Source organism: Triturus cristatus, chromosome 3_2 (genome assembly GCF_964204655.1).
Source record: "Triturus cristatus chromosome 3_2, aTriCri1.1, whole genome shotgun sequence".
In the NCBI taxonomy this organism is placed as follows: domain Eukaryota; kingdom Metazoa; phylum Chordata; class Amphibia; order Caudata; family Salamandridae; genus Triturus; species Triturus cristatus.
In genome coordinates, this window is record NC_140584.1 from 1,097,189,104 (window position 1) to 1,097,210,894 (window position 21,791).

At 47.0% G+C, this 21,791-nt stretch overlaps 1 protein-coding gene across 4 annotated transcripts in view; it reads right to left on the minus strand.

Moving 5' to 3' along the window:
- LOC146859198 (dehydrogenase/reductase SDR family member 4-like) overlaps positions 1-21,791 on the minus strand; it is a 256,188-nt gene that overhangs the window by 57,457 nt on the left and 176,940 nt on the right. For 3 of the 4 annotated variants that reach the window (XM_085649877.1, XM_085649879.1, XM_085649880.1), the window contains one exon: positions 446-547. The exons of the other annotated variant lie outside the window; for it this stretch is intronic. In XM_085649877.1, the coding sequence (XP_085506003.1) occupies positions 446-547 (102 nt within the window). The remainder of the gene's footprint in view (positions 1-445; positions 548-21,791) is intronic. 4 annotated transcript variants of the gene reach the window in all.

The following is a 21,791-nucleotide window of genomic DNA, read 5'->3' on the forward strand; positions in this document are numbered from 1 at the left end:
GTCAGGTTTCCACTTGGCTGGCATTTTACCAGTATCACTCGTATTTGTAAGTCAACGTTGATAAAAATTAAAAAAAAGGGAAAATCAATGATACTTTGTCCCCTTATCAATATGAACTTAAAACAGGACAGAGAGGAAGAAATCACTATAAAACGCGTTGTATTTTTGCTATTCTAATTCCTGCATAACAAGTAAAGTAAACAGAGGCTTAAATGGCATGTCAAAAAGGAATACAGAGGATTTTACATAAATTCCTATTTAATTATCGTGCCCATTACAAACTCTTAAAACAAGAACACGTTTGGACTTTTCTCTCTGAAAGGTGGCACCTCTATTGGGCGGGAAAGCCAGGTATATTACTATGTCTAATGGGATAGAATGAGTGGTACCCCAGCTGCCCGTACCATCCCCCACTCTCATATTCCCTCCAGGATGTTGGCCTTACCTTGTCCCACATTCCAGCTGTTGAATCCAAGATATTCCCAACGAACGGATTGACTGCGACATTGGAAATAAGGTAGTCTATCCCGCCATAGTGCTCCAGAGCCTAACCGCAAAGAAAGTATCAGGTTATGAGACATGTAACCAGGAGCCCACCATTGTGGCTTTGTGTTTTGTCTGCTATATCTAGTGGCAACCGATGAATATATATATATATATATTTGTATGTATATATATATATATATATATATTTGTATATATATATATATATATATCAGGCTCATAGGGGTATCCATACTTCAAGCAGCACTCGAACGCGGTTTGGCTTGTCCCCTTTCCATAGCTTTATTGGTATACAGGCAGCTTTCCTCGGTATTCTCACCGGCACACAACCAGAAGCCGACGCGTTTCGTTAAGCAACTTCTTCAAAGGCATATCGGTTGAAAGAAGCAGTCGGGCCACACCCCCACATTTGTACCCAATCATACGCTGATGTGCAGCTGCTCTGGATGAGCATGTATGTCTCGGTGTTCTGGGATTTGTAGTCCGTTTAGATCCACAGATGGATGCCTCTTATGATAAATGCCATGCAAGTTCGTCTTAAGCCCCAAGGGAGGTGCTCTGCTCAATCCACAAATCGCGCTCCACTATTGGGTCCTAGTTAAGACCCGTGGCCCCCTCAGTCCCGGGGTGGTGCTTGCTTCGCGACTGGACCGCCGCGTTTTAAATCAGGCTCATAGGGGTATCCATACTTCAAGCAGCACTCGAACGCGGTTTGGCTTGTCCCCTTTCCATAGCTTTATTGGTATACAGGCAGCTTTCCTCGGTATTCTCACCAGCACACAACCAGAAGCCGACGCGTTTCGTTAAGCAACTTCTTCAAAGGCATATCGGTTGAAAGAAGCAGTCGGGCCACACCCCCACATTTGTACCCAATCATACGCTGATGTGCAGCTGCTCTGGATGAGCATGTATGTCTCGGTGTTCTGGGATTTGTAGTCCGTTTAGATCCACAGATGGATGCCTCTTATGATAAATGCCGTGCAAGTTCGCCTTAAGCCCCAAGGGAGGTGCTCTGCTCAATCCACAAATCGCGCTCCACTATTGGGTCCTAGTTAAGACCCGTGGCCCCCTCAGTCCCGGGTTGGTGCTTGCTTCGCGACTGGGCCGCCGCGTTTTAAATCAGGCTCATAGGGGTATCCATACTTCAACCTTTGAAGAAGTTGCTTAACGAAACGTGTCGGCTTCTGGTTGTGTGCCGGTGAGAATACCGAGGAAAGCTGCCTGTATACCAATAAAGCTATGGAAAGGGGACAAGCCAAACCGCGTTCGAGTGCTGCTTGAAGTATGGATACCCCTATGAGCCTGATTTAAAACGCGGCGGTCCAGTCGTGAAGCAAGCACCACCCCGGGACTGAGGGGGCCACGGGTCTTAACTAGGACCCAATAGTGGAGCGCGATTTGTGGATTGAGCAGAGCACCTCCCTTGGGGCTTAAGGCGAACTTGCACGGCATTTATCATAAGAGGCATCCATCTGTGGATCTAAACGGACTACAAATCCCAGAACACCGAGACATACATGCTCATCCAGAGCAGCTGCACATCAGCGTATGATTGGGTACAAATGTGGGGGTGTGGCCCGACTGCTTCTTTCAACCGATATGCCTTTGAAGAAGTTGCTTAACGAAACGCGTCGGCTTCTGGTTGTGTGCCGGTGAGAATACCGAGGAAAGCTGCCTGTATACCAATAAAGCTATGGAAAGGGGACAAGCCAAACCGCGTTCGAGTGCTGCTTGAAGTATGGATACCCCTATGAGCCTGATTTAAAACGCGGCGGTCCAGTCGCGAAGCAAGCACCACCCCGGGACTGAGGGGGCCACGGGTCTTAACTAGGACCCAATAGTGGAGCGCGATTTGTGGATTGAGCAGAGCACCTCCCTTGGGGCTTAAGGCGAACTTGCACGGCATTTATCATAAGAGGCATCCATCTGTGGATCTAAACGGACTACAAATCCCAGAACACCGAGACATACATGCTCATCCAGAGCAGCTGCACATCAGCGTATGATTGGGTGCAAATGTGGGGGTGTGGCCCGACTGCTTCTTTCAACCGATATGCCTTTGAAGAAGTTGCTTAACGAAACGCGTCGGCTTCTGGTTGTGTGCCGGTGAGAATACCGAGGAAAGCTGCCTGTATACCAATAAAGCTATGGAAAGGGGACAAGCCAAACCGCGTTCGAGTGCTGCTTGAAGTATGGATACCCCTATGAGCCTGATATATATATATATATATATATATATCGTCATGTGAACAAGGCTCAGGTGGAGCCGAAACGTTATGGCGACTAGCACGCGAGATTTATAAATAACAAATTGCACTGAAGATCGAGGTCCGTGTCTGTATTGTTGTGGACTGGCACCAGAAGCGGGCAGATGCGACGCAAACTACGGAAAGTAGGGGATATATATATATATATATATATATATATATATATATATATATATATATTATCTACTGGCGGTCGCCAGTAGATAGTTATAGTTACAACCTAGTTTCCATAGGAAATCTCAAAATTCTATTTTGAATAACTTTGGCGCCGGTTGACGAATCCTCGCGAAATTTTCAAAACAAATGGGGCGCTCCGTTCAGCTCCTACCCTGAAAGTCTCGGGGTGATTCGTCAAGCGGGGGCCGAGAAAAAGGGGGGGTCCCAAAACACGTTTTCCCCATGCATTTTTCCATAGGACCTTTAGTCGCAGCTACAGCCCGAACGGCTGAACAGAATTACGTGAAATTTGGCAGAGAGGTAGCCATAAGGTCAAGGAAGTGCCTTTTGCAGGTCTGGTGTAAATCTGTTCAGTATTTCCTGAGAAAATAGCATTTAAAAGCCTATTAATATCTATACGCGCGCACCGTGCGCGCACGGTGCGCGCACCCTGCCGTGCGCGAGCGCAATTCTGATTGGTTGTTAGATGTCGGTTAACATTCGAATCGGTCGAAACCAGGAAGTGTCGGCCGCCATTTTGTCTCTCGCAGTCTGAGGGGGTGAAAAAAAAAGGTGGAGAACGTGAAAAGGGGGCAGAGTGGAAGTTCCTGACCCGCTAGCCTTGGTCAGGGGGTCACAGAAGGACCCCCAAGGGAGAAAAAAACACATTTAAAAAAAAAAAAAAAACACTCGCGAGGTGCACGCACCGCGTGCGCACTGCACGCACTGCGAACTGGGGGTGCTCGGTGCGCGAAGCGCACCGAGCGCCCACAGCGCATGCACGGTGCGCGCACGGTGAAAAACCTGAAAAAAAATAAATTAATAAATACATAACTTAGCATTTAAAAAACCGTACAAATTCACTGAAAAAACCATAGGTTTCACACACGTTATAGTTACGAATAAGCATTTAAAAAACCTTGCAAATTCACTTAAAAAACCATAGGTTTCACACATGTTATAGTTAGCTGGACATTTCACTCGTAAAAAAACAATGAAATTCCCCCGTTACAGTTAGTGCAGGCAACTATAACTCACGCAACCGCAATCCTCTGCTGATGACGTCAGATATTACATCACTGATGACATATGTGTCTTTATGAAAAATAAATATTTGTAATATATATATAGCTAAAGATTAATGGAAGAAGACATGGGTAAATAAGTGTCTAAATACAGTGATGTAAAATCTGACGTCATCAGCAGAGGATTGCGGTCGCGTGAGTTATAGTTGCCTGCACTAACTATAACGGGGGAATTTCATTGTTTTTTTACGAGTGAAATGTCCAGCTAACTATAACATGTGTGAAACCTATGGTTTTTTAAGTGAATATATATATATATATATATGTATATATATATATATATATATTCACAGAAAAAACCATAGGTTTTAGGCACGTTATAGTTAGGAATTAGCATTTAAAAAACCTCAGAAATTCACTGAAAAAACCATAGGTTTCAGGGGTGTTATAGTTAGCTGGACTTTTCACTTGTACAAAACCATTGAAATTCCCCCGTTATAGTTAGTTCAGCTAACTATAACTCGCACACCCGCAATGCACTGCTGATGACGTCACATATTACATCACTCATGACATGGTCAGTGACATCACTCATGACATCTCAAATGACAAATCCTTGTGATAGAGTGGCAGACCTCCTCTCACCCTAATATAACCTTTGATACACACATTCAAAAATAGAGACTAAAATTTTCAAAACAATGGACATACCAATACCAGTTACAACAACCTCTTCAGTAATTCTAAGATCCACATACACATCCACTCATTCACCAACAGTCCTATACAGTCACTCATACATGTACTCACTCCTCATATGTACTCATACACCTATACATCCTGTTACACAATGCCACTCATCCATAGAGTTACTCACACACATAGTCACTCATGCTAATAAAGAATCAAACATACATTTACTTGCATATACAGTTATACACACACCACCACACTTACTTCTACGGAAACTTACACATACTTAGTCTTTTAAACAATCACTTATAGAAACACATACTTATTCATACAGGAACTCTTTCAATCTATCACTCTCACATATACTCACTTATATACACCAATAGTCACATATACTAGTTTAAAACATATGTAGTTACTCATAAAGACACTATTGAGACAGTCATTCACTCACTAACACACCCATACACACACTCATCCACCCATACAGTCCTGCGCACATGCTGTCTTCAACACATACAAACAGTGAGTCACGCATTCATGCACCTATGCACTACGTAATACCCCCCACGAACCATGCAGACACTCAGAATGATACTCAAAAAACCAACTAATAACCTATATAGACACCCATGTAGCTACTCACCAACCCATGCAGCCACTTATACACAAAGTGAGAGACTGATACAGATATTTACATATTTAAACATTACTCACTAAGCCATGTATTCACTATGATACACTTAATCAGTCAGTTACACAATCAATTTTTCAAAAACAAATTATCCATTTAGACACTTATATACCCATTTATTCTTCCATCGACCTTGAGATATACATATATAAAACATATTTAATTTTCAGAAAAACAGACATTCACTGGATGATGTCATCAGTGATGTCATCAGTGATGTCATTTGAGATGTCATCAGTGATGTCATGAGTGATGTCACTGACCATGGCATGAGTGATGTAATATGTGACGTCATCAGCAGTGCATTGCGGGCGCGCGAGTTATAGTTAGCTGAACTAACTATAACAGGGGAATTTCAATGGTTTTGTACAAGTGAAAAGTCCAGCTAACTATAACACCCCTGAAACGTATGTTTTTTTCAGTGAATTTCTGAGGTTTTTTAAATGCTAATTCCTAACTATAACGTGCCTGAAACCTATGGTTTTTTCTGTGAATTTCAAAGGTTTTTTAAATGCTAATTTCTAACTCTGCCTACAGAGATAGGACATGTGAAGAAAGAAGAAAAAATGCACAGAAAGAAAAAAAAGAAGTGCAGAAAGAAGCAACAGAAGTCCTCAAAGAAGAAGAAAAGTGCAGGAAGAAGGATAACGTGCAGAAAGAACAAAAAGAAGAGCAGAAAGAATCCTTGTTGCAAAATCATCCTGTACCCTCAACTTTTTCAGACGGATAGTGGTGGTAACTGAGTCTGACTAACCAGTCCTAGAGCCAGTGCTATGTTAAAAGACACTTAGAATACAGTGAAAACACCTACATACACTAGGGAACATTATGCGTTGGGTTCCCCCTGTGATTAGCATGACCTCCTCTGTAAGCCCCTAGTATATAATAGGGCAGGGGGATTAAAACTACCTCTTAAAACAGGCCACAGGGCGTTTTTGCACACGTTAACTCAGGCCCCGTCCCCTCCCTTCACCACTGTGTAAACACGCCCTGTGTCCGTTTTTAGTTGGGAGATTAAGTTCATTTGAATCCTGAGGGTCCCTAGGGTCCAACTAGCCCACTAGGTACCTCCAGTAAGTGCCACAGAGCTGCGTTGCAGAGAGGTGTAAAAAGTGGCACAGCCTGGACCACCTCTCTGCAATGCAGCTCAGTGGCGCTTACTGGAAGCACTTGGTGGGCTAGTTAGCCCCCAGGGGCCCTCAGTATTGAAGGGAAATTATATCCCCAATTTAAAACGTGCCATAGTGCGTGTTTGCACACGTCACCTCAGGCCCCGTCCCCTCCCTTCACCACTGTGTAAACGCGCCCTGTGGCTGTTCTAAGTTGAGAGATTAAGTCCCCTTGAATCCTAAGGGTCCCTAGGGTCAAACTAGACCACTAGGTACCTCCAGTAAGCGCCACAGAGCTGCGTTGCAGAGAGGTGTAAAAAGGGGCTTGGCCTCAGAACACCTGTCTGCAGCGCAGCTCCCTGGTGCATACTGGAGATGCCTGTTGGGCTAGTTGGCCCTCAGGGACCCTCAGTATTGAAGAGCAATTAATTCCCCAACTTACAACTCGCCAGGGGGCGCGTTTGCAGAGTGCTGCAAGGAGGGGGCGTGGCCTCCGGCACGATGCCAGTCTTTTATTTATTTTAATTTTTTAAGAAGGGGGGCTGTGTGGTTCCCCTTCTTATTCTAATTTATTGGCCTTGATGACCCCATCCCCCAGGGCCTGTCTCCTAATTATATTTTTTTGACCCCAATCCCCAGGGCCGGCCACTGTTTTTTATTATTTTTTAAAAATATATATTTATAGACACACCTAGGACATGCTGGACAAACCGTACGTACCTATCACCATGACGATTTGAGTGATATTCATTAAAAGGCGACTATGCATACAATGAATCCACGTGGAATGTATTTACACCACTAGTGAAGCTCTGACATGTCTGAGTCCCTACCGTGCCTAATCCCGGTAGACACCCTTGTCATTTATTTATACAAACATGGGTAGCTATTGACGGGCACATTTAATACACATGCACACCAAGCCATTCAAAGGGGATTCGACAAAAATTCGACCAAAACTATGTAAGAAACCCCCCTCACGGTTAATAAAACACACATCCACTGCCGGATGTGTAATACTTTTTATTTTACTCTCTGGAAAGGGGACGAACATCACTTGAGAGTCACAGCGCGCTCCTGGCAGAGCCCAATGCTGTGTTACACCCACCATTGCCTGCCGAGTGCCACACACCTCTGTGTTGTATTCCACCAGCTAGTGCATATGCTATGACACTTTCTAGCCCATGTGCACTGTAACACCACCCCGTGAATATGTCATGCCACACTTGTCTTCGCACGGGTTATATTGCCCCATCTAACGTGCCTTCCTCGATGCCTATGTTATAACGCACAGTGCTATGCCATACATATTACAATCTGGGATCCATATCTTTGTCACAGTGTATATGCAACGTTACACTCCCCAGCACATATTTTATATTACAACTTTAGACACTAGTTAGGTTACACAACACTGCCCTGTGCATATTACACTCCAAGGCGCACATCGCATAGCACGCGCTAGTGCCTGTGCTATCTCGCGCTCTCCAATGAATCTGTCATTGCGCACAATGTATTGCATATTATGTTTCACGCCCGGTTCATCTTATATCACACTTTTTGGTGCATAGTTTATACCATACACTATATCTAGTTTTCATTTTCAATCGTGCTCTCAGGACTATGTTCTATATAACACTGTGTTCACCTACCCTTTTCACGGGCATTACATTTTGCGATAGGGGGTGGAGGGTCAGGGGGTGTTTCTGCAAAGTGAGCTCGGAGTCACAGTCACAAACGTCCTCTTCTTCCTGAATAAAAGTGAGATTATGCTGCATACTTGTTCATATTTTAAGTAGTTCGCACAGACACACGTTTTAAAAACAATAAAGTTCCTAATACCCGCCTTCTCTGAACAGTTAGCTTGCTGCCCCATCCCCCTCCTCCCTATCCTCTGTTGTGTGAATCCATGGACTAGCCTCCTCCCTCCTGCCATGCATGGTCTGATGTGCTGCCACTGCCCTCAATTTAGTATGATGTACCAGTCCCCTCCTCCTGCCCTCCATTGCCCAATTCTATGCCCCATCATTGACCTCCTGCTTAAACTCTGTGCTTAGCTTGCTGCCCCTATTCTCCTTCCCCCTGCCCTCCGATGTCTTTGTGCATGCCCATGCTCCATCCTTTTTGCCCACCATGTTCCATGGACCTGCCACTCCTATCTACTCTGAGTGTTCTGTTGAGCTGCCACTCCCCTCCCACTTGCCTAGCATTGTCAGATGACTGTAACCTGTCCCTGCCACCTCCACCCTGCCTGTCCACATGCCATGCCCCTATCCTCTTCCTCCTGCCCTACATGGTCCATTGTACTGCCACACCCTTCTGCCCTCCCTGGTCTGTTGTGCTGCAACTGCTCCTCCTGCCTGCCCCGTGCGGTCTGTTGTGAGGCCCCTTCCCCTGAACTTTCTTGTCTGCGCACAGGTCCTGTTGGGCTAGTTGGCCCTCAGGGACCCTCAGTATTGAAGAGGAATTAATTCCCCAACTTACAACTCGCCAGGGGGCACGTTTGCAGAGTGCTGCAAGGAGAGGGCGTGGCCTCTGACACGATGCCAGTCTTTTATTTATTTTAATTTTTTAAGAAGGGGGGCTGTGTGGTTCCCCTTCTTATTCTAATTTATTGGCCCTGATGACCCCATCCCCCAGGGCCTGTCTCCTAATTATATTTTTTTGACCCCAATCCCCAGGGCCAGCCACTGTTTTTTATTATTTTTAAAAAATATATATTTATAGACACACCTAGGACATCGTCCTTTGTGCATGCCCCTGCACCCTCCTTTTTGTCCATCATAGCCATTGTGCTGCCACTAACCCTCCCACTTGCCAAGCATGGTCTTCTGTGCTGCCATGGCCCCTCCCACCTTCCCTGTGTGGTCAGTTAGCTGCCCCTGACCCCCTCCCACCTTCCCTCCATGTTCTGTGTGTATGCCATCACAGTCTCACTGTTGCTCTTCATGGTGTGTCTTGCTTCTAGTGCCCATCTTGCCTGACCTACATGGCTATCTTGCTGCTCCTGCCCTGCCCCCTTGACCCCAGCCCTCTGTTTACATGTGCAGACCCCTACTCCCTCCCTCCTGGCTTGTCTGTTCCATTGTAATGCCCCTGATCCGTCCCTCCTGCCCTTTATGGTCTGTTATGCTTCAGCTTTCTCTCCTGTCTGTCCATTATGGTCAGCTAGCTACCATTGCCTCTTGCCCCTCTGTTCTCTGTTGTCCATGTGCATGGTCCTGTCCCCTCCCTCATGCTTTCTATGGATTGTTGTGCTGCACTCCCGTCCCGCATGCCCTGTGTGGTGTATTGTGCTGCTGCAAACCCTGATGCCTGCCCTGCAGGGTCTGTTTGGTGCACTTCTCCATGTCCCTCCTGTCCTCAGTTATCCAAGTCCATGTCCCTACCCCATTTCCTTCCATGATCCAATGTACCATACTTGCAAACATTTTGAACTTGGTAAGAGGGAGATTTTGAAAAAAAACTGGGGTATTGATTTTTCCCTTTGAGTTACATTGAAAAAGAGGAGATTGTAGACAGGAGACAGATCAAATAAAGCCCATTTGAGCTTAAAAACATTGGACGTTTCCTGGCTGAATCGGGTCTGTTGGCATGTATGGTTGTACTACCATTGCCTCTTCCTTCTGCCCACTATGGTCTATTACATTGCCACAGCCTCTCTTGCAAGTCCTGTATTGTTGGTTTGTTGCCCCTGCCCCCCTTTCCACTGCCCTCCATAGTCTGTTGTGCTGCCACGGCCCTTCCTGCCTGCTCATTGTGGTTAAATTGTTGCCTTTGCACCCTCCTACCTGCCTTCAATTTTCAGAGTCCGTGCCCCTGGCCTCTGCCTCTCAACAGTATCCTAATGAACAACTAGATTGCTAACATTCTATATTTATTACAAAGGTGTGGAACGCCTGACGTCATCTTGATGTAATCAAAACTGTAATACCTAGAGCATTTCCTTTAGAAATTACATATATGAGAGGGTCTTATTGGCATCAAAATTATGGTTAGTGCTCTAAAAGACTAAAATAAGGACATATTTTCTGAGTTTTCAAATAGCGACAAAGTACTTTTAAATTATTTGTTATCTTTATGTTTTTTAATCCAGTTGACCACTTGATTAAATGTTGCACTTAGGGGAGAGGATGTGGTGTTACTTCCAGAACTGCAGACTTTGCAACTGGGGAACCAGGTTGGAGTTTCTGCTTCAGCTCGACATTCTGTGATTCTGGTCAAATCACTTAGTCTCCCCATGTCTACAACCAAAATGAATTTGTTCTTGTGTGATGTAACCAATGCTCATGTAAAGCACTCCAATACCTGACAAGTCTGCACTATATAACACTGCAAAAACACAAAATAATAAGTGTTTTAAACACTTCTGTCATTGGGCTATATTTGGGCTACATCTGGGTGATTTTGGGCTACATTTGGGCTCTTTTGTCTCCGGTGGCCATCTTGGGAGATTTATTTGTTATGAAGTTTCCTAATTTCGTATTCAGATATGTCACACATTTGCCATAAATTCTGAAAGTTAGCACTCTAGTTGCTCATTAGATCACTGTAGTAAAACTACTGTTCACCATGGAAGTCTGCTCCTGGTATTAAAAGTGCATGTTTCAGTCTGCATGTCAGAATTTTTTAATGAAATAAAAGAGGATTTCAGAAGTCAAAATGTGCCCTAGTTTTTCTTTCTGCAGCACTAATCATACTTGTTATGGAAAAATTAACCCCCTCATTTTGTTCATTTTTAAATTAAATGTTTTAAGAGTTACCACTTTAATCCAAGCAAGATGGCTTCAGGTGTGCCATACGTTTATCATAAGTAGGACTGTTAGCGCTCTAGTTGTTCTTTGGAACACTCTGGGAAGCTGCAGTAGAACACAAAGGAATCAACTGACAGTCTCTGCCCTTGTTGGATGTACATGTTTTACTGAGAATGTCAGACTTCATTCTCACATGACTGAGAAAGATAATGTGAATTTACAGAAAATAAGCTCTCAGTTTAGTTTATAGATCACCTTGCAAACCTCTGTGGGAAAAGCATGAGAAAATATTTTTCTCTCAATCATGATATCCCAGCAGGCTTTTTCACATGGTGAAATCACCTTAGAACATACCACAATTCCTAAAATGAGTATGGTACCATCAACAAATGATTTATAATGTAACTAAAGTCTTAAAACCTTCTATTAACTGCAATGCTTTTTAACCTCTTCTGTGCCCATGACGAGATAGTCTCGTCATGGAGCACGGTTGCGCTGTGCCCATGACGAGACTATCTCGTCATGAACCCCGCCCGCTAATGTAAAGGCCGGCCCAGGAGGGGGAAAGGGCGGGGCACTGAAGGGGTTAATGAGGTGCTATCATGTATATTGGTCCCAAGATGGCTGCCAACACTTCTTGGATGAAGTGCTGACAGCCAATCAGATCTCAGGATGAGATGTGTGGTTAGGCTCCGCCCACATATATATATGATTTTACTTTAGATTTTCTCAGGAACTACTGAACAGATTGACACCAGACCTGCAAAAGACACTTCCCTGAGCTGAGGACTACCTCTCTGCCAAATTTCAAGTAATTCTGTTCAGCCGTTCGGGCTGTACCTTGGACTAAAGGTCCCTATGGAAAATTGCATGGGGAAAACGCGTTTTGGGACCCCCCTTTTTTCTCAGCCCCCGCTTGACGAATCCCCCCGAGACTTTCAGGGTAGGAGCGGAGCGGAGCGGAGCAGAGCGCCCCACCTATTTTGAAAATTTCGCGAGGATTCGTCAACCGGCGCCAAAGTTATCCCAAATAGAATGTTGCGGATTTCCTATGGAAACACGGTCCTAACTATAACTATCTACTGGCGACCGCCAGTAGATAATATATATATATATATATATTCACTGAAAAAACCATAGGTTTCACACACGTTATAGTTAGGCATTAGCATTTCAAAAACCTTGCAAATTCACTTAAAAAACCATAGGTTTCACACATGTTATAGTTAGCTGGACATTTCACTCGTGAAAAACCATTGGAATTCCCCCGTTATAGTTAGTGCAGGCAACTATAACTCACGCGACCGCAATCCTCTGCTGATGACGTCAGATATTACATCACTATATTTAGACACTTATTTACCCATGTCTTCTTCCATTAATTTTTAGCTATACATATATTACAAATATGTTTTTTCAGAAAGACACATATGTCAACAGTGATGTAATATCTGACGTCATCAGCAGAGGATTGCGGTCGCGTGAGTTATAGTTGCCTGCACTAACTATAACGGGGGAATTTCAATGGTTTTTCACGAGTGAAATGTCCAGCTAACTATAACATGTGTGAAACCTATGGTTTTTTAAGTGAATTTGCAAGGTTTTTTAAATGCTAATTCCTAACTATAACGTGTGTAAAACCTATGGTTTTTTCAGTGAATTTGTACGTTTTTTTAAATGCTAAGTTATGTACTTTTATTTTTTTTTTTTTAAGGTTTTTCACCGTGCGCGTACCGTACGCGCACGGTGCGCTTCGCGTACCATACGTGCGCTGTGGGCGCGTGGTGCGCTTTGCGCACCGCGCGCCCAGGTTACGCAGTTCGCGGAATTTTTCAGTTTCTACCGTACGCGCACGCTACGCGTACTCCGTGATTTTTCGCAAAAAAATTAAAGGAAATTTTGGCCCTTGGGGGTCCTTCTGGGACCCCCTGACAAAGGCTAGGGGGTCAGGAACTGTCCACCCTGCCCCCTTTTCACGTTCTCCACCTTTGTTTTTCACCCCCTCAGACTGCGAGAGACAAAATGGCGGCCGACACTTCCTGGTTTCGACCAATTCGAATGTTTACTAAGATCTAACAACCAATCAGAATCGCGCTCGCGCACGGCAGCGTGCGCGTACTGTAAGTTTTACCGTACGCGCACGGTGCGCGCTTATAGATATATATATATGCTTTTAAATGCTATTTTCTCAGGAAATACTGAACAGATTTACACCAGACCTGCAAAAGGCAAATCCCTGATCTGAGGACTACCTCTCTGCCAAATTTCAAGTAATTCTGTTCAGCCGTTCGGGCTGTAGCTTGGACTAAAGGTCCTATGGAAAAATGCATGGGGAAAACGCGTTTTGGGACCCCCCCCTTTTTCTCAGCCCCTGCTTGACGAATCCCCCCGAGACTTTCAGGGAAGGAGCGGAGCAGAGAGCCCCACCTATTTTGAAAAGTTTGCCAGGATTCGTCAATCGGCGCCAAAGTTATTCCAAATAGAATGTTGCGGATTTCCTATGGAAACACGATCCTAACTATAACTATCATACATATATATATATATATATATATATATATATATATATATATATATATATATATATATATATATATATATATATATATATATATATATATATATATATATATATATATATAGGATTGCTCATTGGGGGTGCAGAACAGGCCCTCTTTGGATTGGGGCACTATACCCCAATTCATTGGAAAAGGCAATAGGTCTCAGCTTTAAAAAGACCGAGCTACTGGCTTTGTCAATGCTTGTTTGCACCAGCATGCTATGTGCCAAGACTCATTTGCACATATTGCTGGTAAACTGGGAAAAAGGGGCAGAGTGCAGCGAAACACTAGCTCTCCCAAGAAGTGCTCACAGGACATGATGAGGGAGCGACAGGCAGCTCAGTGATGAGGTGAGTATGGTCAGTGTTGTCACAGACATGTACGTGTTGTCTTCGTTGTTACAACTAGGTGCACTCTATGCCAAGCTTCTTTTCTAACCCACCTGATTTTACACCTGGCACAGTCGGACCAGTGCACCTGGCACAGATGGTGGTAGGAATGTGCACCGATGACTGACACCAGTGAATGTTATGGGTTGTTTATTTGAAAAGCGCATTATTCACTCAAGAGGGTATCTAGGTGCTTAGGCAAAATGTGTAAGTGTGTGTTCCCTATGAAGTGACAAGTCTTCAACTTCTTGCGGAACTCAAGAAGTGAGGAGTAGGCTCCAATGTGCTGAAGAACGCCATTCTATGTCTTCGGTGTGATGTAGGAGAATGAACTACCTCCAGTTTTGCTTTGGGGGATGCATGGAGTGTGTGTGAGTGAGAGTGAGGCAGAGCGTAGGTGCTTGGTAGGTTGGTGAAAGTGTATGCGGCTGTTCAGGTAAACTGATCCTGTGTTGTGTAGGGTTTTGTATGTGTGCATCAAAAGTCTAAATTGGCTGCGCTTGTGAATGGGGAGCCAGTGAAGCTTCCTGAGGTGTGGTGTTATGTGGAAGTAATGTGGAAGGTCGAGTATGAGTCTTGCAGCTGCGTTTTGGATGGTCTGGCATCTCTGTAGGAGTTCTTTGGAGATTTTGAGTGTTGCCGTAGTCCAGCCTGCTGGTGATGAGTGCTTGCATGACAGTCCGTCTGGTGTTCTGAGGCAACCATTTCATGATCTTTCACAACATGTATAGGATGTGGAACCAGGATGTCCACTTCGCGTTCACTTGAGCTATCATGTTGAGCTTGTCATCTATGATGATCCCCAGATTTCTTGTGTGGTCTGTAGGTGTGGCTGATGGTCCTAGCTCCGACGGCCACCAGGTGGAACACCATGGGGAGGTTTTGTTACAGAAGACCAGTACTTCTGTCTTGTCGGAGTTAAGCTTCAAGCAGTGGGTTCACATCCAATCTGCTACCATGCTCATGCAGTTTGTGAAGTTGGTGCTGGTAGTGTTCGTCTTGTCAGTCAGGAAGAGGTTAAGTAGGATGTCATTGGCATAGGACATGATCATGATGTCTTTTGATCGAATGAGCAGTGTCAGGTATATGTTGAAAAGAGTGATACTCAGGTACGATCCCTGTGGGACACCAAATATCAATTTCTTGGTCTCTGATCTGAAGGGTGGCAGTCTAACCCTTTGGGTTTTCCTGTGAGGAAGGAACAGATCCATTTGAGAGCAGATTCTTGTATGCCAATCTCATGGATTCTTCTAATGAGGGTGTTGTGGTACACAGTGTTGAAGGCTGTGGAGAGGTTGGGCAGGATTAGGGCCACTATTTCTTCTCGGTCCAGGATGTTTTGAACGCCATCGTGGCTGCAGTGAGTGCTGTTTTGGTGCTGTTGTTGTTTCTGAATCCTGATTGAGTGTTGTCTAGAAGATGGAGAAGTTTGAGGTAGGTTGTGAGTTACTTGTTAATGGCCTTCTGAAATCACTTTGGCTGGATAAGGGGGCAGGGAGTTGGGTCAGAAGTTGCTCAGTTGATTCAGGTCGGCTGTTGGCTTCTTGAGGAGGGCTTTGATTTCTGCAAGTTTCCATTCATACTGGAAACTGGTGGACATGTTAAAGGTGTTAATGATGTGGGTCACAGTGGTGTTGATTGGCGATGTTCCCAGGATGTAGATGTGGTGGGGACATGGATCCGTTGAGGCCCTTGAGTGGATGGTCCGCATGATTGCCGCTGTGTCATCTCTGGTGAGGGTTGTCCATTCAGTCAGGTGGCCATTTTGGTTGGTGGTGGGTAGATAAGCAATTAATTTTCTGTGGTGTGAAGTTGCTGTAGATGTTTTCAAATTTGCTGTGGAATATGTTGAGACTGTTATTGGTTAAGAATTACACTGAAAACAGAATGTCCATAGTGCCTGCACTATTTCATGCAGAGGAGAGTGTACCATTGTGCACGAGTCCTGAAGACATCTGCTTCAATCAATCAATCAATCAATAATTTGTAAAGCGCACTACATACCTGTGAGGGTTTCAAGGCGCTGGGGTGGGGGGGGGATGCTGTTATTGGTCGCAGAGCCAGGTCTTGAGTTGCCTCCTGAAGGTCAGCAAGTCTTCGGTTTGTCGCAGGTAGAGGGGGAGGGTGTTCCAGGTTCTAGCGGCTCGATGGGAGAAGGATCTGCCTCCGGAAGTGTCTCTCCGGATGCGTGGTACCACGGCCAGGGCGTGGTCAGCGGAGCGGAGTTTCCTGTTGGGTGCGTAGAAGGAGAGCCGACTGTTGAGATAGGTTGGGCCGGTTTTGTGGAGAGCTTTGTGTGCGTGGATCAAGAGCTTGAAAGAGATTCTTTTGTCGACTGGGAGCCAGTGCAGGTTCCTCAGGTGGGGAGTGATGTGGTCGCGGCATGGGACATCGAGGCTCGGGCGTGCAGAGGCGTTCTGGATTCTCTGTAGTCTGTTGATGAGCTTGGCCGAGGCTCCGGCGTAGAGGGCATTTCCGTAGTCGAGTCTGCTGCTGACTAGGGCCTGGGTGACAGTCTTCCTCGTGTTTGTCGGGATCCATCTGTAGATCTTGCGGAGCATGCAGAGGGTGTTGAAGCAGGTGGAGGAGACTGCGTTGACTTGTTTGGTCATGGAGAGTTTCGAGTCGAGGATGACTCCCAGGTTTCGTGCGTAGTGGGTGGGTGCCGGGGGGGACCCCAGTGACGTGGGCCACCAGGAGTCGTCCCAAGCGGAGGGGTTGGACCCGAGGATGAGGATTTCCGTCTTGTCGGTGTTCAGTTTGAGGCAGCTGTCCTCCATCCAGTCTGCGACGACCTCCATTCCCAGGTGGAGGTTGGATTTGGCGGTGAGGGGGTCCTTGGTGAGGGAGAGGATCAGCTGAGGGTCGTCGGCGTAGGAGATTATGTTGAGGTCGTGTTGTCGGGCGATGCGTGCCAGTGGAGCCATGTAGACATTGAACAGTGTCGGGCTGAGGGAAGATCCTTGAGGGACGCCGCATGGGACCGGTACGGGAGGAGGCAGACTTTCTGAGTTCTGCCGGAGAGGAAGGAGGTGGTTCAGTCCAGGGCCTTGTCTTGGATCCCTGCGTCGTGGAGGCGTGAGCGTAGTGTGCGGTGGCAGACGGTGTCGAAGGTGGCGGAGAGGTCCAAGAGGATGAGGGCCGCCGTCTCGCCGTTGTCTAGCAGGATCCTGATGTCGTCTGTGGCGGCGATGAGGGCGGTCTCGGTGATGTGGTTGCTGCGGAATCCTGATTGGGACAGGTCCAGGATGTTGTTGTCTTCGAGGTGACGGGTGAGCTGGGTGTTTACTATCTTCTCGATGACCTTTGCTGGGAACGGAAGCAGGGAGATGTGCCGGAAGTTCTTGAGGTCGCTCGGATCCGCCTTGGGTTTCTTCAGTAGGGCGTTGATCTCTGCGTGCTTCCAGTTCTCAGGGAAGGTGGCGGTCTCAAAGGAGAGGTTGATGATTTTGTGCAGGTGGGATGCGATGGAATTGCTGGCTTTGTTGAAGATGTGGTGCGGGAGAGGGTCGGACGAGGTTTAGCTCTAAAACGCTGACCTCGAGCGCTGCGTTTTAGAGCTAAAACTCCTGAGGCACAGCCGGGAGTAGGGAACAGATAGCATTTTAACTTTGCACTGCCACTGTTGTCCTGTTGTTTTATTCGGCGTTTCTGTCCCTTCTCCCTCGCTCAGCAGACCTAAGCAGCTGACGTGGGTAGGGATTCCCAGCTGCAGTAGCGTGATTGGCCGGTTCGCCAGAGGCACGCCCACGACTACAGCCACGCCCTCTTATACTCACCTCGTCACTACCATAAAGCATGTGTCTCCACTGGAAGCGCAGCGGACGAGCACAGCGGGCGCGACGATTGCGCGCCGAAGGCGCGCATAAGGCAAGCTCGTCTGCGCTCGTCCGCGCCGAGTTAGGGCCTTGGGCCACCCCCCTGCCCCCCAGCCGTCAGCACATAGATGCTATACGCGAGCAACCCTGTACAAGTTAAGGCCTCCTGTCAACTCATGCCCTCGGCACTCCCTCCACGCCATAGACCTTCCCTCAACCTGTCCCACCTGTTTTGCGCCTCTCAAACCTAACTCGCGCACAACAACCACACAGGAATTCCAAATGCTCCTACTAAACTGCCGCTCGCTGCCTAAGCATACCGCCGAAATGGCCTTATTGATAGAAGAGCACACCCCGGATATATTGTTCCTTACGGAAACCTGGCTTACCAGTGAGTCCAACCCGGCAATAGTAGAGGCCCTCCCAACCGGCTATCAAATAACACGGCAAGACCGGCCAAAAGGGAGAGGAGGAGGCCTTGCTATCATCCTTAAGGAGCAATATCATTGTCGACTCTCTCCTGAGACCATCTCGGACTGCGAGAGCACGGGTTTTAACATCAACCTCTCTCCTAACATCTGCTTCTCAGGCACTTTAATTTATCGCCCGCCCGGCCTCCCTAAGCAGTTTCTTCTAACTCTGCCATCGAATGTGGCCAGCAGAGTCAGCACCTCTTCTAGCTTTACCGTGTTGGGTGACTTGAATCTACATTTTGACTCCCCCTCGGACCCTTCAGCTGCTATCCTGTCAGATGATCTAGCGGCTCTACAACTCACTCAACGTGTCTCCTTCCCCACCCACGAAAAAGGCCATCTACTGGATCCTATTTTCTCAAATTGTTCTGAGATCACAGTGGACCCAGGCATCACCCTACCCTGGACTGACCACTTTTTAATCCCCTTTAAATGGACCACACCTAAATTCTCTCCTCCGGCTCCCACCACCAAACTCAGACGAGCCTGGACGCGCCTTGAGGTTGATAAGTGGTGCACTAAACTGGCTAGCTCACAACCAGAAATTCAGGATGATCCCGCCCTAGCAAACCAGGCATATACCAACTGGATCTCCTACACTCTTGACTCTATCCTCCCAATGAGCAAGACTGTTCTGAAGCGGCCTCAAAAAACCGCCCCTTGGTACACTCAGTCTCTCAGAGAAAAAAAGCGTCTCTGTAGAAGGGTGGAAAGACGCTGGCGCTTAGACAAATCGGCGGATAACAAAACCCGGTACCGTGAAACCATCAACGAGTACAAAACTCAAATAAAAGCAGCTCAGTCGTCGTATTTCGCCGAAAAAATCCTGAATGCTAGATCTAAACCCAAAGAGATCTTCCAGACCATTAAAAAGCTTACGAACCCATCTCCTGTGGTGCATGTCGAGAAATCGGTCACTCAATGTAATGACATTGCCGAATTTTTCTATCAAAAAATTAATAACATTTATTCAACTTTTTCTCCCCCAAACACCGACCTGTCTACCCAACCTAATAACCTCCCTAGCCTGTCACATTCCCCCACCCCCTACAGCTTAACTCACTTTCCCCCACTAGACCTCCCCACTTTAGAATCACTAGCCCTCAGTGTCAAATCAGGTTCTCCGGCCGACCCTGCCCCCCCTGACATCCTAATGGCAGCCTCCCATACCATCCTGCCCGTCATCAGAGAGGTATTAAACTCTTCCATCTCCTCTGGCACCGTTCCACCCGTATGGAAGCAGGCCATGGTTAGGTCACTGATCAAGAAACCCAATCTAGACCTGTCTGATCTGGCTAACTACCGCCCTATTTCTCTGCTCCCTTGGTTGAGCAAGGTTTTGGAGAAATATGTGAACCAACAGTTAGTGAACTATCTAGAGGACCACCACATACTGGATCCCACTCAGACGGGTTTTAGACCTAAGCACGGGACAGAGACCGCCCTCCTCATGGTCATAGAGGAGGCGAGAAAAATCTTGGATCAGGGAGGATCAGTGGCAGTGATCCTCCTTGATCTAAGCGCGGCCTTTGACACAGTGTGTCATGACACCCTACTTAGCCGCCTGTCCTGTGTGGGGATCAAGGATAAAGCTTGGGCATGGTTTGAATCCTTTCTGGGGAACAGATCTTTCAGGGTTTTTGATGGCGATTCAGCTTCCTCCAGTAGACCTCTAAATTGTGGAGTTCCTCAGGGCTCCTCTCTGAGCCCTGCTCTATTCAACCTTTATATGAGACCACTGGCCAGTGTCGTCCGCCCATTTGGAATTAAAATCATCTCATATGCGGACGACACGCAGCTGGTGGTCTCACTGGCGCAGGAGGCATCTCGTACTGCGCCAGGCGGGCTCAGAGAATGCCTGGAGGAAGTGAGGAGCTGGATGTCGTCATCATCCCTGAAACTGAACGGGGAAAAAACTGAGCTGATGCTCCTAGGACCCTCAGAGCCGGCACTCCCCCCCCCCCCCCTATGGCCCCCATGCCTAGGACCGCCTCCAGCCCCAAAAAGCTCCATCAAAAGTCTCGGGGTATGGCTGGACATCTCACTGTCTTTTAAAGTCCAAGCCACAAAACTGTCAGCCACGTGTTTTGGCATTCTGAGAGTGCTAAATAAAATCTTCCCCCTCCTCCCCCTGGAAGCCAAACAGGCTGCCATTCAAGGGCTCATTCACTCCCGCCTTGACTTTAATAACGCACTTTATTTGGGTGCACCAGAATACACCCTCCGGAGGCTGCAAACTGTACAGAACAGCGCAGCTCGCCTTCTACTTAAAATCCCGCACAGACACTCAGTGAGGACCGGACTGACTAGCCTCCATTGGCGCACCTGTCCGGCAGAGAGTTCTGTTCAAGGCGCTATGTATAGCCCATCAAGCCTTCTGGGACATGGGACCCATCATTACCCATGATCTGATCACTCATTACATCCCAAATCGCAGTCTTCGCTCCAGCCAGACTCTCTTAGCAGTAGTCCCAAGAATAAAAAGATCTAGAACCGGCGGAAGGACGTTCATGTACAATGCAGCTAAGGCCTGGAATGCTCTACCGCTTCATCTGAGAGCCACCCAGAACCTCACTATGTTTCGCAAGCAACTGAAGACCCACCTGTTCACATCTGCCTGCTAAACCATTCTCTCTTCTTTTTTTCTTCCCTTCCCTGCTCTCTGTAGGTCTCGGTTATCCTAGCGCTTGGACGCCTTCGGGCAACAACTGCGCTTTATAAATCTCCAAGTTTACAAGTTTACAAGTTTACGGGGATACGGAGTGGATTGTTCCCATGGTCTTGATTGTGTCCTCAATGCTCACGTTGGCCCAGGTTGTCAGGGTGTCGTGGGTGGTGGGGTGCGGTGGGTTCGGTGCGGTGTGGTCGGCAGGGGCCGTCCGGGGTCTGAAGCTGTCATGGATGTCGGTGATTTTCCGGTGGAAGAAGGCGGAGAGGGAGTCGCAACAGTGCTTGCGAGGGTGGGATGCCATTGGCGTTGGAGCTGGAGTTGGAGAGTTCCTTCACGATGGTGAAGAGCTCCTTGCTGTTGTGTGCGTTGTTGTCAAGGCGGTCTGAGTAGGAGGTCCTTTTGGCGGTCCTGATGAGGAGGTGGTAGTTGCGGATGGCGTCTTTGTGGGCGGCGCGGCTGTCTGGCGTCTTGTCGCTGTGCCATATGTTTTCCAGTTTCCGGCAGGTGCGTTTTGAGTCGAGGAGTTCTGGGGTGAACCAGCTGACTCCTCTGCTGGTGGAGTTTTTCAGTGGGGCGACGGTGTTGGCGCTGTTGTTCATCCAGCGTTCGAGGGTGAGTGCACCTTCATCGGGGTTGTTGGGGTTCGTCGGAGGGTTGAGTGCGAGGTTTGTCTGTAG